At 37.4% G+C, this 16,596-nt stretch overlaps 2 protein-coding genes across 2 annotated transcripts; both read right to left on the reverse strand.

Annotated features, from left to right (window-relative positions):
* Positions 1–325: 325 nt before the first annotated feature.
* Positions 326–1,270, reverse strand: LOC101682594 (olfactory receptor 8S1-like). Its single transcript, XM_004778935.1, has one exon. It carries the CDS (start codon positions 1,268–1,270, stop codon positions 326–328), a length of 945 nt encoding a protein of 314 aa, XP_004778992.1.
* A 13,709-nt stretch (positions 1,271–14,979) lies between these two features.
* LOC101682892 (olfactory receptor 8S1-like) lies at positions 14,980–15,915 on the reverse strand. Its single transcript, XM_004778936.1, has one exon. The coding sequence runs from the start codon at positions 15,913–15,915 to the stop codon at positions 14,980–14,982; it is 936 nt and encodes a 311-aa protein (XP_004778993.1).
* Positions 15,916–16,596: the final 681 nt, after the last annotated feature.

The following is a 16,596-nucleotide window of genomic DNA, read 5'->3' on the forward strand; positions in this document are numbered from 1 at the left end:
ATAAAAGTAGGTCAAATTCTAAAAATCTGCCACAAATCTATTTAGATATAGGTAAAGGTCATTTATAGAACTCACTTATATTCAATGATGGAAAAATTAAAAATGATTCATGTTCTTACATTACTGAGACTGCTCAATAATTTGTTCAATTAAAATCCCTATGTATAAAAAATTAGAAGAAAATATACTGAATTTGGGTGATAAAATTGTTCACTATGGCATCTTTCAGCATTTAACAAGATGTGCATTCAGCAATTTTACTTAACATCAACCTAACAGATATCATCATGCATGCAGTTCGAGCCTAACTCCTAATAATCTCCATTCACAGTTTGCTACCTGCACTTTGCAAAAACTTGCCCAAGGTTCTTCTCAGTGCATTTTTAACTTCCTTGTTTTTCAGGCTGTAGATGAAAGGATTCACTAGGGGAGTGACCACACCATACTGTATGGAGAAGATCAGCTCCAGACGTGAGCCTGAGGTTGGCATTAGATGACGGAGGAAAGCTGAGCCATAGAAGAAACTCACTGCAGTGAGGTGGGAGGAACAAGTGGAGAAGGCCTTGCTTCTGCCTGCAGTGGAGCTGATGCTCAGGATGGTGGAGACAATGTGCACATAGGAGATGAAGATCAGGAAGAATGTACCGAAGCCATGCAGGAGTGTGGAACAGACCAGGACAGTGAGGTTGATAGAGACATCAGAGCAGGACAAAGGGAAGAGGGAGGGCAGCTCACAGCTGTAGTGATGGATGGTTTTGGCCTCACAGAAATCCAAGTTTATTATCAGAGGGATATTAATGAGTGCATCTAGAAACCCCAGGCTCCATGAGCCCCACACAAGCTGCATATACAGCTGATTATTCATAACCTGGCCATAGAGGAGTGGGTGACAGATAGCAGCATAACGGTCATAGGCCATTGCTGACAGTAGGCAGACTTCTGTTCCTCCAAAGTCAAACAGAAAGAAGGCTTGAGCCAGGCAAGCCTCTACTGAGATGGTTTTCCTCTGAGACAGGAGGTTTTCCAGCAGCCTAGGCACTATGGCAGTAGAGAAACAAAAGTCCACAAAAGAGAGGTGACTCAGGAAGAAGTACATAGGTGTGTGGAGTTGGGAATCTGCCCTGATGACCAACAACATCAATAGATTTCCCATTATAGTCAAGAGGTAAATCCCAAGGAAAAGCACAAAGAGCAGAACCTGGATGTGGGAGTCAACAGACAGGCCAAGGAGGATGAACTCTGTGATGGTGCTATGGTTCCTCAAAGCCATGTAGAGAGGATATGCCCTAGAAATAAAAATAAGCATAAACCTCAAACCTCTGTTGACCACACTCAATTACCAGAAGAGGGGGCTTGAACATAACTGGCTTATATTTCTTGTTTTTCCTCATTGATTTTTTTTTTATATCCTTTCTTCCCAGACTGATATTCTGCTTCAATTCTGAATAGGTCAATCTTAGTATGATATCACCCTATAGTTGATATTCTATCTCAGAGATCACTGAAGGAATTCACAAATTCATCCAGACCTTAACCATGACTAATTTAGTCAGTTTCCTTCTATAGAAACTGCTTAGCAATATTACCTGTAATTTGCATATTTTAGAGAACTATCTATAATGGATGTTGCAAAACTTGTAATTTCTCCTCTATCACTGTTTCTTTCTTTCTTTTTTTAAAAAAATTAACACACAATGTATTATTTGTTTCAGGGGTACAAGTCTGTGAATCATCAGTCTTAAACAATTCACAATACACAACTCACCATAGCACATCAATGTCCATCCCAGTCCATCCCAATGTCCATCACCCAGTCACCCTATCCTTTCCTTCCCTGCTCCAGCAGCCCTCAGTTTGTTTCCTGAGATTAAGAGTCTCCTGTGGTTTGTCTCCCTCCCCGGTCCCATCTTGTTTCATTTTTCCCTTCCTTCCCTCCATGAACCCCCACTCTGCCTCTCAAATTCCTCATATCAGAGAGATATGATAACTGTCTTTCTCTGATTGACTTATTTCACTTAGCATAATACCCTCTAGTTCCATCCACGTTGTTGCAAATGGCAAGATTTCATTTTTAGATGGCCTCGTAATATATATATATATATATATATATATATATATATATATATATATATGTTATATTATATATATTACATATATTTTTATCTCATATATATATGTATATATCTCCCACATCTTCTTTACCATTCATCTGTTAATGGACATCTAATTTCTTTCCATAATTTGGCTATTGTGGTTATTGCTGCTATAAACATTGGGGTGCACATGCCCCTTCAGATCACTACATTTGCACCTTTAGGGTAAATACCCAGTAGTGTGATTACTGGGTCATAAGGTAGTTCTATTTTTAACTTTTTGCCGAACCTCCCTACTGCTTTCTGGAATGGCTGCACCAGCTTGCATTCCCCGTGTAGGAGGGTTTCCCTTTCTCTGCATCCTCAGCAACACCTATTATTTCCTAACTGGTTAATTTTAGTCATTCTGACTGGTGTGAGGTGGTATCTCACTGTGGTTTTGATTTGTAGTTCCCTGATGCTGAGTGATGTTGAGCAATTTTTCATGTATTTATTGGCCATTTGGATGTCATCTTTGCAGAAATGTCTGTTCACGCCTTCTGCCCATTTCTTGATTGGATTATTTGTTTTGTTTTTGGGTCTTGAGTTTGATGTTCTTTATAGATTTTTATAGATTTTGGATACTAGCTCTATCTGATATGTCATTGTGAATATCTTCTCCCATTCTGTCAGTTGTCTTTTGGTTTTGTTGACTGTTTCCTTTGCTGTGCAAAAGCTTTTTTTTTTTTTTGATGAAGTCCCAATATTTCATTTTTGCCCTTGTTTCCCTTACCTTTGGCAATGTTTCTAGGAAGAAGTTGCCACAGGTGAGGTGAAAGAGTTTGCTGCCTGTGTTCTCCTCAATGATTTTGATGAAGTCCTGTTTCACAATGAGGACTTTCATTCATTTTGGCTCTATTTTTGTGTGTGGAGTAAGGAAATGGTACAGTTTTATTCTTCTGCATGTGGCTGCCCAATTTTCCCAACACAATTTGTTTAAGAGACTGTCTTTTTTCCACTGGACATTCTTTCCTGCTTTGTTGAAGATTAGTTGACGATTATCACTCAGTTTCTTACTCCCATTTAAAACCTTGCTAAATTGCTCAATGACATTATTTTGTCTTCCTTTAGCTTTTTTACAATCTATTTCACATATATTGTCAATTTCATCTTTGGGGCAAGACTGAAACATGTTATCATAATCTTAGTGTATGTGTGCTTGTATGTATACAAGTGTCTTTGTATACATATGGTGTATGGCGGAGGGTAGAGTAAAATGAATGAGGGCAGAGCTTGCTGAATCCATTTTACAGAAGAGAAAATTGAGTATCAAAGGTAATGTTACTTGTCTAAATTGCCAATGTGAATAGTCAGTATTTAGTTGCACTATATAGGACTCTAAGAGGTGTCTCTATCATACCATGTCTTCCAAAGAAGACTTGGCAGTGAATGTATAATTCACCGTATAATGAATATATAATTATAATTGCCCACAGTTAAACAGTTGTATATACCATGTTGTCTTCTTCTCAGTGCCTAGCATAGCATATACAACTGTTTAACTATTTTATAAATACTTGTGTGTGTTTTGTTTTTCCCTGACTTTGTCACTCCTGTCTAGTATTCAGGGATTCTGTTTAGCCTTTCCCTAGGGCTATTTACTTAGGTTGTGCCTCTTGAAACATCTTGCTTGGCTTTGTAATGCCACAGAAATTCTGGCCTGTCCCCTTGTGCTCATATTTTCCCTGTATTCTTGAGTTTTGTCATGATGCTGTAGAATCTGGCCTTGATGTTGCCCAAAGGGCTCACAGGAAGTTTAATCCTGTAGAGCAACCACCTTCCCAGTGCTTGTTCTTTTTGATTATTTCCCCACTATTAATATTGAATACTTAAACACTTTACAGGCTATGGGATTTTCTTCAATTCAATTTCCATCTCAGTTATGCTCTAGGCTTATATGCAGCATAGATGGCAACTTAAATTTAACAAGGAAGGAGAACAAACTGTTGAAAAGAATAAGTTTCAATGACCCCTCTTATCTCTGCTTTTGTCAAGTCCTGTTAGAAGAAAACAATTTTCTGTTCTCTACATTAGTAAATAAAACAAAATTAAAAAGTAAATTGAGACTGCTTTCTTTAAGAATATGAACATTTCTGTGTTTGGGATTTTCTGTATGAATTAGGCTTATAATTACCTCATTTCTTTCACATTTACTGTTTATTTACAGTGTGAGCACTTACTCATCCAGAAGGATCACAGTGCCTTCAGTTCACATTAAAGTTCATGAGATACAGCCTAGGTTTAGAATAGGTGGAGAAGGGACATCCTAGATCCTTAAAGAGAAAATAGAGTTCAATGCAGAAGTTAGAAGTTAGCTTGGCTTTCTAATTTCCATTAAAGAGTCATATATGAGCACTTATTAAACATGTCTTCAACCTTCGGTTCTGTCTGATCTGCTTTATAGATCACTATGATGTAGATTTTTGTGTTTTTTAAAAAGATTTATTTATTTATTTGAGAGAGAGAGAAAAAGAGAGAGGGAGAGAGCATTGTGTGCAAGTGAAATTGGGGGTGGTGCAGAGCTTAAGGGAAGAGAGAAGCAGACTCCCTCCTGAGGTGAAGACCAATGTGGGCTTCAATTTCAGGACCCTGAGTTCATGATCTGAGCTGAAATCAAGAGTCAGATGCCCAAATGACTGAACCACACAGGCATCCTGATTTTTTTTTTTTAAGGAGTCATCTCATTTTATCATTGGATATTTATTCCATTGGAATGACTGTGTTTAAACATAGAGTGGCACTTCTAATCAGTCACAACATTAATCTCTTTAAATCTAATAATGATGGTAATGATAATGAAAAGATACTGCTTAATCTAAGCACTTTACGTATATTAACCTGGTTCTTTCTTGTAAGAGACCCCTGATACATCCTTTTTCTTTCTTTTAAACAGATAAGGATCTGAGGCAGACAGCATTTAAGAACTCTGCCCAAGAGGTGCCTGGGTGGCTCAGTGGGTTAAGCCTCTGCCTTCAGCTCAGGTCATGATCTCAGGGTCCTGGGATTGAGCCCCACATTGGGCTCTCTGCTCAGCAGGGAGCCTGCTTCCCCTCCTATCTCTGCCTGCTGCTCTGCCTACTTGTGATCTCTCTCCCTCTGCCAAATAAATAAATAAATTTTTTAAAAATAAAGAACTCTGCCCAAGGTCAAATAGGCACCAAGTGGAGAACTTATAATTTGAGCTCAGGCAGTTTGGTAATGTATCTTAATCACATCCTTTCCAAAGGGAGGAGTAGTTGGGAAACCTTCCTTGACAAAGAAAGCAAACATAGGTTTCTTAAGACTTTGTCAATTTCAAATGTATTTAATTTTAAAATTAATTTAATTAATTTTAAAATTAATTAATTAGTTAATTTCACAAGTTCTGGGATGGATGGATTAATAAGAAAAGCAACAGTGAGAGAGAGATTAAGTATTTCCTCTATTTACTGACCAAAGTTAGAAAAGTTTACGTACTCAGAAGCATTATAAATCCGCTAAGAACCTGGGAATCCCTGAACTGTAAGAAGGGCTGAAAGTAGGAGGCATGGAAAAGGAGCATGAGCAAATTTTTTTTTCCTAAATATTTCTTAACTTCTGTCCTTTTTCTTGTGTGCTTCAGCACCTGCATCAGTGTGACCAATTTGGGAGACTGAGGGAGTCATTAATAGCAAAAAAATTAAGTTTTATCCTTGAAAAGGATAAAACATAAACCACCTACTCTGAAATGTATTCTGCCCAATATTCCTGGCTGTTACGGTCCCACTTGGTTTACTCTAATTTCATACTCTTAGGGCCTAAGCAATGCAGAGTTTATACCAGAATGTATGAAGTCCCCATTCCCGTTGCCCAATATCAGTCATCAACACCAGAGAGTTTTTCCCAAGTAGCTGCTCAGAGTAGGTGAACACAGAGACCTCAATGTGTGGAGAATATGAATTTGCTTAGATTTGGGGGCTCAGTCTCGAGCAAATATAAAGTCTCAGGGTGAAAAGACACACCTCAGAGTATCAGAAAGAGAAGGTATATGAAGAAAGGAAAATAATTTATCAGGTGAGAGAGAGAGAGAGAGAGAGAAACTCCAGAGCTGTCCTTGAGAGATTACTGAGCTCTGGGCTTTTGTGGCTCAAAAGATTTCCTGCCACTCTGATTTTTACCTCAGGCCATGAGATCTCTATGTTCAATTTTTTCTAAGGGAAGTTACAGTAAGTTTATGAAAATTATTTACCTAAAGCTAGGTACTCTCAAAGGCTGAAGCTTCATGGCACATATCCTCCGAGCTTTAGCTTGGTCCTGCCTTTTCCTCCTACTGGCTGTACAAAGACTCTCAAATCCTCCACAAAAGGTGTGGAGGGGCTTCTCTCTGGTAGTCCTAAGTCCAACTCCTTGGGTGTCTGTTGTTCCTTTTTTTCCTTTTCTTCGTTTTCTCTCTGACTTTAGATACTGTTGTACTAAGAGAATCCATGAAGTGAGTGATTCCCAGATATAACACTTTAGAAGGGCAAGTGTAGAGTAAGCAGTCAATAATTGACCAGCAGAGCCTGGCACCCCAGGAGACCAAAGACCCAATGTCTTTTATTCTCTGGAGTCGTAACTTGAGGCCCAACTTTAGACTCACACAAAAAACAAACAAAATTTTAAAAGCTCAGGGGATTCTATTTAGTGTGGGCTTTTAGAACTTCTATATTGAAGCTTTAACTTTGATGAAAACTCTCAGGCGTTTACTGAATTTGAAAGGAGGCAAAGTAGGTGGCAACATCCTTTGTGTGCTCAGTCTCAGTATGTCGCATTTGGGAAAGCCAAGGAAAGCTGCACATTGATCTCAAGTTATTTTTCTTTGCTCTCATGATTTGAATTCATAAATATCTCTCAGATGAATATATCTAATTTAATTTTAGATATATTTAGGTTTTCAGGGAGATGGCTGAAGGCAGGTCACAAAAGCTAAGGAAGAGATGGTGAAAGACTGAGCAATCAATAATGACAAATGCAGCAGTTTGATTCTGAATGATTAGAAATACAAAGTACCTATTGGATTTTAGACTTATGGTGTATTGTTGTCTCTAAGGAACAGTGGGAGCATTGGCCAGATTGAAGAAGATTGAGATGTGCACTAATGGTAAGACTGGCATGTTTTCAAAGTTTTAGAAGTGAATAAGACCAGAATAAAAAAAAATAATGAAGGTTTATTAATTACATACCAAATTCCAGGTAGTGTCCCACACATTTTGGCATGATAACTAATTCCTCAGAACAGCTGTATGAGCTGGAATGTTTATTTCCTTCATTTACCCCAGATGAGGAAAATGAGGCATGGTAGAATATCTGGTCTAAGTTTATAAAGCTATTAATTGGTTGAATCAGGATTAAAATTTATATCATAAGACCTTAAAAACTGCTTTTCATCGCTATGCTAACTAGCCTCAAATGGGGTAATTGAGTTTAAGGTTTGTGATATATATATTCTCTTGACAGAAAAGGAGCTGTAGATACAAAATGAAGAGAGGGGAGACTCAGAAAGCAAAATCTAGTGTTCTGTTAGAAAGCTGTGCCCATCTCTGGAGAATGACATTAGGTAAGCAAGCAGGACACAAACCACATCAAGACCTATTCCTGAATTCAAAGGATAATAAATAGCTAGCTGGGTGTTTCTTTTTTCTTTTCTGGTATGTAGATATCTGGATTTGTACATACCTGGGATATATACAACTAATCTCTAAAATCAATTGAGTGATTTCTCGAAGACATTTGAAAGGAATATTAATGTAAAGTTGTAAGCATAGCCTGTTTTTGATAACAAAATCAGATAATAATGAAAGGAAGTTTATAAACTTTTAAAGGAAATTCATGAACACAAAATTTTTATGTGTCGGTTAGCCATTTGTATGTCTTCTTTGAAGAAGCATCTATTCATGTCTTCTGCCCATTCTTTCACTTGTAGAACATAAGGAATAGCATGCGGGCATTAGGAGATGGGGGGGGCGGAATTTGGAGGGGAAGATGAATCATGAGAGACTATGGATTCTGAGAAACAAACTGAGGGTTTTAGGGGGTAGGAGGATGAGGGGATGGGTTAGCCTGGTGATGGGTATTAAGGAAGGCACGTATTGCATGGAGCACTGGGTGTTATATGCGAACAATGAATCTTGGAACACTACATGACATCCTGTATGGTGACTAACATAATTTTAAAAATCCACAAAATTTAAGGTGATGTATAACTTCTCAGATAATAGGAATAGGGAGGAAATCAAAGGTAAATTTAATTAGGAATAAATTTAAGTTTATAGGTTGGGGGGCATGGTTTTTAATACCTCAATAAATAAATGAACAACCTAACAAAAAGAAAAATGAAATAAAGTAGTATATGTGTGCATTGATTATGACAGTGCATTATGAACAAGGAATTAAGAATAATTCAATCCTATGCTTCTGATTTCCAAGAAAGAAAAAAAAGGAGAAACACATGGAAAAAAGCAGGGAGGAAGGGGGAAAACTCTTTGGAACAATTGCTACATAAATGAAATTTTCAATTGTAGGGGAATTGTTAAATAAACAATGGCTTTTTTTTTTTTGTAAAATAAAATAGAGGCTAAAATATTTTTGGAAATGGAAAATGTTTAATTTATGTTAGATAAAATGACAAAACCAAAATTGATTATAAATTATAGTTATGGCTATTTATAAGAATGTACCATAAAGACATTTTTCATAAAAGTTTGGACTGAGATATGCCTAAATGTTAATAGTGGTCTTCACTGCATAGTAGAACCATTTACCTGTATTTTAATAATTTGTAATTTAAAAAATATTTAAAGAAAAAATGTTAGTATTTTACATGAAGCATTAATACTTTATGATTTCAACATAGTCAAAGTAAAGTGAAAAATAATTTAAGCTACATAGCTGTGTCCATGGAGTATTTTCAGTCTTGTTGTCTTTAATATGAAGAAAAGTAAATATTGACTTGCTTCAGAAATCCATGTATTGCAAAAATATATACAAATATGAGAAAAATACCTAAAAGTAGTTGAGCCCTCATAAATTATAACTTTAATCAATCAAATACTAAGAATTTAATATTTAATAAATACACCTTTTAAAATGGCGTTAAGTGAGAAAAACAGGTTGGCTGAAAACATTTGAAATTTCCAAAGTAGAAAACAGACCTAAAATAGGGCAAAATACATATGTATATTTGGAATAAATACCTAGTAGTGTAATTGTGGGGTTGTAGGGTAACTTTATTTTTCACTCCTTAAGAAACCTCCATACTGTTTTCCAGAGTGGTTGTACCAGCTTTCATTCCCACCAACAGTGTAAGATGGTTTCCCTTTCTCTGCATCCTCACCAACATCTGTTGCTTCCTGTCTTGCTAATTATAGCCATTCTGACTGATTGAGGTACTATGTTATTTTGGTTTTGACTTGCATTTCCCTGATGCCAAGTGATGTGGAGCATTTTTTCATGTGTCTGTTGGCCATTTGTATGTCTTCTTTTGAGAAATATCTGTTCATATCTTCTGTTCATTTCTTGATCCAAAGGGGCACATGCACCCCAATGTTCATAGCAGCAGTGTCCACAATAACCAAACTATGGGAAGAGCCCAGATGTCCATCAACAGAATAATGGATAAAGAAGGCATATATATATGTGTGTGTATACACACACACACACACACACACACACATACATATATGACGCACACACACACACACAAAGGAATATTACTCAGCCATTAGAAAGGATGAAATCTTACCACTTCTTTCGATGTGGATGGAACTGGAGGGTCTTATGCTGAATGAAATAAGTCAAATTTAGATTAAAAAAGAAAAAATAAAATCTAAGATAAATTAAATGATAAAAAACAAAATAAAATAGGGCAAAATATTGAAAGGGCTGGAATAGGTCTATCTTACATGAAATTCTGAAATTAAATAACAACAGATATTCAGCAAATGTTTTGTTAGTGTAGGTGATTATTGGGCAAGATTGTTTCAGCCAAATTTCCTTTAGTAAACAAACAAATAAAAAATAAAGAACAAAACCTTAGGTGAATTTGCTGGATGAGTGGAAGAGCCAGGAGAGGCCTGCAGAGGGCACTGCCTAGGTGGGAAGAGAAGCACTGTAAAGTATGTACAAAAAGTAAGAGAAAGCCTTAAACAACCTCTTTCAGAAGGCTGTCTGGTAATTTCTAAAGTTCCCAGAGTTTGAAGAAAAATTCACAGGCCCCTAGAGCCCCAAATTACAATATTTTGCCTTGGAGTAGAGTTACAGAAATCACATCTGTCCTTTGCCTACATGTCTATATATTTACTGGGGGCAGTGAATGCGAGAGATCCACGCTTTAAGCTAAGCAACTGATTGCTCTGAAGGGTATGTACAGACCAAGGTTTCCAAGGTCTGGAAAACTTCTTTTCTTGACCCAGGATTGTCACATTTACAAACCCTACATTCACCCTTATGTCCTTTATTTTACATTGTTTGGGCTAGAAGACTGTATAGGACATCTCCCAGATTCTCTTGCTAATAGGCTTTTGTTTACATTTAGCCAATTGGAAGAAGTGGTCTGTTTAAGTGTATGAATAAGAATAAGAAGGACAAGGAGAAAAAGAAGAGGGGGATGAAGAGGAGGCAGAGGAGACAGTGGTGGGGACACTGCATCCCCATTCTGATTATTGCAGGAGTAGTGCAGCACTTTTTCAGCAGTCGTGGCATCACTGCGATTCCTCTCCTCAGTGATCCTGTGCCTGGTGCCCCAGCAGCACAGCAGCCAATGTAGAATTATCAGCTTCAGCCTAGGGTTGGAATAACTTCTTCTTCTTCTTCTTCTTTTTTTGCTTCTCTAAGATCCCCTTCATCCTTCTCCCTTTTGGCCACTGAGTTATTCCAACAACTTAGTACTAAAAATACCTTCAAGGTTAAAGAACATTCTACTAAAGAATGAATGGGTCAACAAAGAAATTAAAGAATAATTTATTTTTATTATTATTATTTTTAAAGATTTTATTTATTTATTTGACAGAGATCACAAGTAGCAGAGAGGCAGGCAGGGAGAGAGGAGAGAGGAGGAAGCAGGCTTCCTGCTGAGCAGAGAGCCCAATGTGGGGCTCGATCCCAGGACCCTGGGATCATGACCTGAGCCGAAGGCAGAGGCTTTAACCCACTGAGCCACCCAGGCGCCCCTAAAGAAGAATTTAAAGAATGTATGGAAGCAAATGAAAATGAAAACACGATAGTTCAGAACCTCTGGGATGCCGCAAAGATGGTTTTAAGAGGGAAGTGTATGGCAATACAGGCCTTTCTCAAGAAACAAGAAAAGTTTCAAATACACAATTCTAACTTAAACCTAAAGAAGATAGAAAAAGAACAGACAATAAATCAGGAGAAGAGATTTAATAAAGATTAGAGCAGAAATCAATGATATAGAAGTAAACAAAACCAAAACCAAACCAAAACAAAACAACAAACCATTAGAACAGATGAACAAAACTGGGACATGGTTCTTTGAAAGAATTAATAAGATTGATAAACCCCTAGCCAAACTTATAAAAAAAAAAGAGAAGGGACCCAAATAAATAAAATCATGAATGAAAGAGGAGAGATCACAACAAACACCAAAGAAATACAATTAAAAGAAAGTATTATGAGCAAATATACGCCATCAAATTAAGCAATCTGGAAGGATGTATGTATTCCTAGAAACTTATAAACTACCAAAACTGGAAGAGGAAGAAATAGAAAACCTGAATAGAGCCATACCAGGAAGGAAATTGAAGCAGTAATCAAAAATTCCCCAAATATGGGGCATCTGGGTGGCTCAGTGGGTTAAAGCCTCTGCCTTCGGCTCAGGTCATGGTTTCAGGGTCCTGGGATTGGGCCCCACATCGGGCTTTCTGCTTGGTGGGGAGCCTGCTTCCTCCTCTCTCTCCACCTGCCTCTCTGCCTACTTGTGATCTCTGTCTGTCAAATAAATAAATAAGACCTTAAAAAAAAAAATCCCCCAAGTAATAGGAGTCCAGGGCTGAATGGCTTCTCAGAGGAATTCTACCAGACATTTAAAGAAGAATTAATACCTATTCTCCTGAAACTGTTTCAAAAACTAGACAAGGAAGGAATACTTCAAACTCTTTCTGTGAGGCCAGCAATACCTTGATCCCAAAACCGGACAAAGACCCCACTAAAAAGGTGAATTACAGACCAATATCCCTGATGAACATGGATGCAAAAATTCTCATTAAGATACTAGCTAACTGGATCCAACAATTCATTAAAAGATTATTCACCATAACCAAATGGGATTTATTCCTTTGCTGCTGAGGAATAGCTTCACAAATCAAGCAATGTGAATCACCACATTAATAAAAGGAAGGATAAGAACCATATGATCTTTTCAATAGGTGCAGAAAAAACATTTGACAGAATGCAACACACTTGATAAAAACTGTCTGTTGTACAGGCATAGAGAGAACATATCTTAATATGATAAAAACTATCTACAAAAAGCTCACAGCTAATATCACCCTCAATGGGAAAAACTGAGAGCTTTCCCCCTATGGTTAGGAATACAACATGGATGTCCACTATCATCACCATTGTTCAACATAGTACTGGAAGTCCTAGGCTCAATAGTCAGACAATATAAAGAAATAAAAAGGATCCAGATCAGCAAAGAAGAAGTCAAACTTTTACTCTTTGAGGGTGACATGAACTGATGATACAAGAATTCAGCAAAATCAAAGGTTTAAAATCAATACACAGAAGTCAGTGGCATTTCTATATACTAATAGTGAAGTAGCAGAAAGAGAAATCAGGGAACAGATCCTACCTACAACTGCACCAAACCTATAAGATACCTAGGAATAAACCTAACTGAAGAGATAAAGGATCCGTACTCTGAAAACCATAGAATACTTATGAAAGAAATTAAGGAAGACAAAAAATGGAAAATACCCCATGCTCATGGATTGGAAGAAAAAATATTGTTGAGATGCTATGCTAGCTAAAGCAATCTACACATTCAATATAATACTTATCAAAATACCATCAGTATTTTTCACAGAGCTGGAGCAAATAATCCTAAAATTTGTATGGAATCAGAAAAGACCCCAAATAGCCAAAGGTATGTTGAAAAAGAAAACCAGAGCGGAAGGCATAACAATTCCAGACTTCAAGCTGTATTACAAAGTTGTAATCATTAAGACAATACAGTATTGGCACAAAAACAGACAGCTAAATCAATGGAACAGAATAGGGAGCCCAGAAATGGATGCTCAAAAATATGGTCAACTAACTTTTGACACTACTAGGTATTTATCCAAAAGATACAAACATAATGATTTGAAGGGGTATGTACACCTCAGTGTTTATAGAAACAATGTCCCAATAGCCAGAATATGGAAAGAGACCAGATGTCCATTGACAGAGGAATGGATAAAGAACTGACTATATATATATATATATATATATATCTCACACATATGTGGAATATTACTCAGCCTTCCAACACATATATATGTAATGAAATATTACTCAGCCATCAAAAGAATTTAATCTTGCCATTTGTAACCACGTGGATGGAGCTAGAGAAGTTTATGCTAAAAGTGGAATAAGTCAGTCAGAGAAAGACAGTTACCATATGACTTTACTCATATGTGGAATTTAAGAAGCAAAACAGATGAACATGGTGTAAAGGAAGCAAAAATAAAATAAGACAAAAATAGGGAGGCAAACCATAAGAGACTCAACTATAGAAAACAAACTGAGGGTTACTGGAGAGGTGGGTGGGGGGATTGGTTAACTGGGTGATGGGCATTAATGAGGGCACTTGAATTAATGAGCACTGGGTGTTGTATGCAACTAATGAATTGCTGAATTCTACCTCTGAAACTAATAATACACTATCTCTTAATTAAATTAAATGAAAATGAAGTATAATTCTACCTTCATTTAAGATATTGTAGATAAGGTACAGTGTCTGTGTGGCTTTGTAGTTGTATTTCTAGGATTTCTAGGATGCTTAACAAGTGGTTTTATAGATATCTGGGATACTTTGGTAGATGGTTTATGCAACTTTTCCGATTAGTCTTCTCCATGACCATCCTTTCCCCCCTACACTCAGGAAATTCCTACCTAGGATTCTCCCTACTCCATGCACTTTTCTAAACCCCATCACTTTCTACTAGACTTAAGTCTTCTGAGCCATCAGTAAAACCTAGAAGGGGAAAGAAGCAGGGCTGTTATACTACCCTAGAATGAATGAAATTCTGCTATTTGCTCCATAGCAGATAATGCTTCACAATGCTTGTGGAAGATGTCTTCTTGCCTGGACTTTAGCCCAACAAACTGACGTCCTTTCTCAGACACCTTCAGCTGCATCTGCCTTGCCACTAGGAACCTCTTCAATCAGAGCTCATCTTAAACTCACCTTCCATTCACCCTTCCAAAAGGTTCAAGTCTATACCTTTCTTCCTTTAGAGATCCTGGTTGTTTAACTTTGTAGCAAAACTCTATCCCCAGTTTAATACCCATAGGAATTTATGTAAGAATTCAGGACACAAATAATTTTTCCTCACACTAAGCACATTGTTAATGTTTTACAAATAAAAAGAATAATCTATGTCTATAACCAAAGTACTTGAATTGAAATTGTTAGTTGATGCATGTTTTCTGCCTATAAGAAAGATAAAATATGAATGAAAGCAAGAAAATGCCTTGCTATTTTTTTGTGGATTTTCAAACAAAGGAGGCTTTAAAAGATTTTTGTTATATCTGACATGAGTAAACAAAAATTTTCCTTAAGGCCTATTATTTGGATATTTTGCTACAATTCTGCCCTGCTTTCCAATCATTCTCTGCTTGTTCTCTGCTATCTGAGATGTTGTAAACTTTTCTGAAACATGTTTTTCAGAGCTGTTTTTACTTCCTTGTTCTTTAGGCTGTAGACAAGGGGATTCACTAGGGGAGTGACCACACTGTACTGCATGGAAAAAACCAACTCCCATGGGGAGCCCGAGGTTGGCATGAGATAGCGAAGAAAACCTGAGCCATAAAATAAGCTTACTGTGGTGAGGTGGGAGGAGCAGGTGGAGAAGGCCTTACTTCTGCCTGAGGTAGAGCTCATGCTCAGAATGGTGGCAACAATACGTGTGTAAGAGAAGAAGACCAGAAGGAAGGTCCCAAAGGCATGCAGGAGGGCAGAGAAAAGCAGGACTGCAAAGTTAACAGAGCTATTGGAACAGGAGAGAGGGAACAGAGATGGAATCTCACAAATGAAGTTGTAGATGACTTGAGTCTCACAGAAGTCCAAATTCCAAGCTAGGAGGGTATTGATGAGAGCGTCCAAAAAGGCCAGACCCCAAGATCCCCATACCAGTCCCACACTCAGCTCATTGCTCATTATCTGACCATAGAGTAGAGGGTAGCAAATGGCAGCATAGCGGTCATATGCCATCACTGCAAGGAGGCAAAGCTCTGTTCCCCCAGAGGCAAGCACAAAGAAAGCTTGGGTCAAACAGTCCTCCACTGAGATGGTTTTCTTCTCAGACAGGAGGTTCTCTAGCATCCTGGGCACAGTGACTGAAGAATAACAGAGGTCCAGGAAGGAGAGGTGATTCAAGAAGAAGTACATGGGCGTGTGAAGGTGAGAATTGGCCCTGATAACCAAGATCATCAACAGGTTCCCTGACAGAGTCAGGAGGTAAATTACTAGGAAAAGCACAAAGACTAGGGCCTGGGTATGATGATCAGCAGGCAGTCCAAGAAGGAGGAACTCAGTGATGGTGCTGTGATTTCCCAAGGCCATTTAAAGATGATAATACTTTGGAAGAAAACAGAAAGAGAAACAATGTATCAACCACCTCCTCTGGCAACCCCAAATTTCTACTTATTCTATGTACATACACTTTTTCCCCCCCATCTCTCATTGTTGCTACCGTTGTTTAATATATCTCAAGGAGTCCCTTGAAGCATGCCCTTCCCTCTTCTGTCATCTGTATAAGCCCTGAACCTTCTGTGCTCTTTCAATTTGTTGCTTTTTTCTTACAAACAGCTCTAGAGAAATTTATGTAACTTTTCAGATCTGACCATTGAACAATTTTTATCCCTTCAAACTAGGCCACTGATTTTGTTTTATGACATGCTGATCAAGAATTCATTTTCTCCAGAAGATACTATAATCCTTCCAGTTCTCCTCAGTGTCTTTCACTTTCCATTAAAGACTTTGTAAGAGTTCATTACAAATTATTTATGTACATTTGTCTTATTGTTTTCCTCTTTATTATCTTCCATAAATTTGGAAAATGTGATCCTAGATATCTCTAAGATATTTTGAAAGTTGTGTGTGCATGTGTGAGTGTGTGTGATGCAGAGTAGAGGTAAGGGAGGAAACTATGAAATATTTTTTAAAGTTAAAAAAAGTAGAGCTAAGAAATAATAAAGGAAAAACAAAACTAAGTTTTTCATCAAAAGAAACCGTTAAAAAAAG

Source organism: Mustela putorius, unplaced genomic scaffold (genome assembly GCF_011764305.1).
Source record: "Mustela putorius furo isolate JIRA1106 unplaced genomic scaffold, ASM1176430v1.1 tig00537227_pilon_pilon_pilon, whole genome shotgun sequence".
Classification (NCBI taxonomy): domain Eukaryota; kingdom Metazoa; phylum Chordata; class Mammalia; order Carnivora; family Mustelidae; genus Mustela; species Mustela putorius.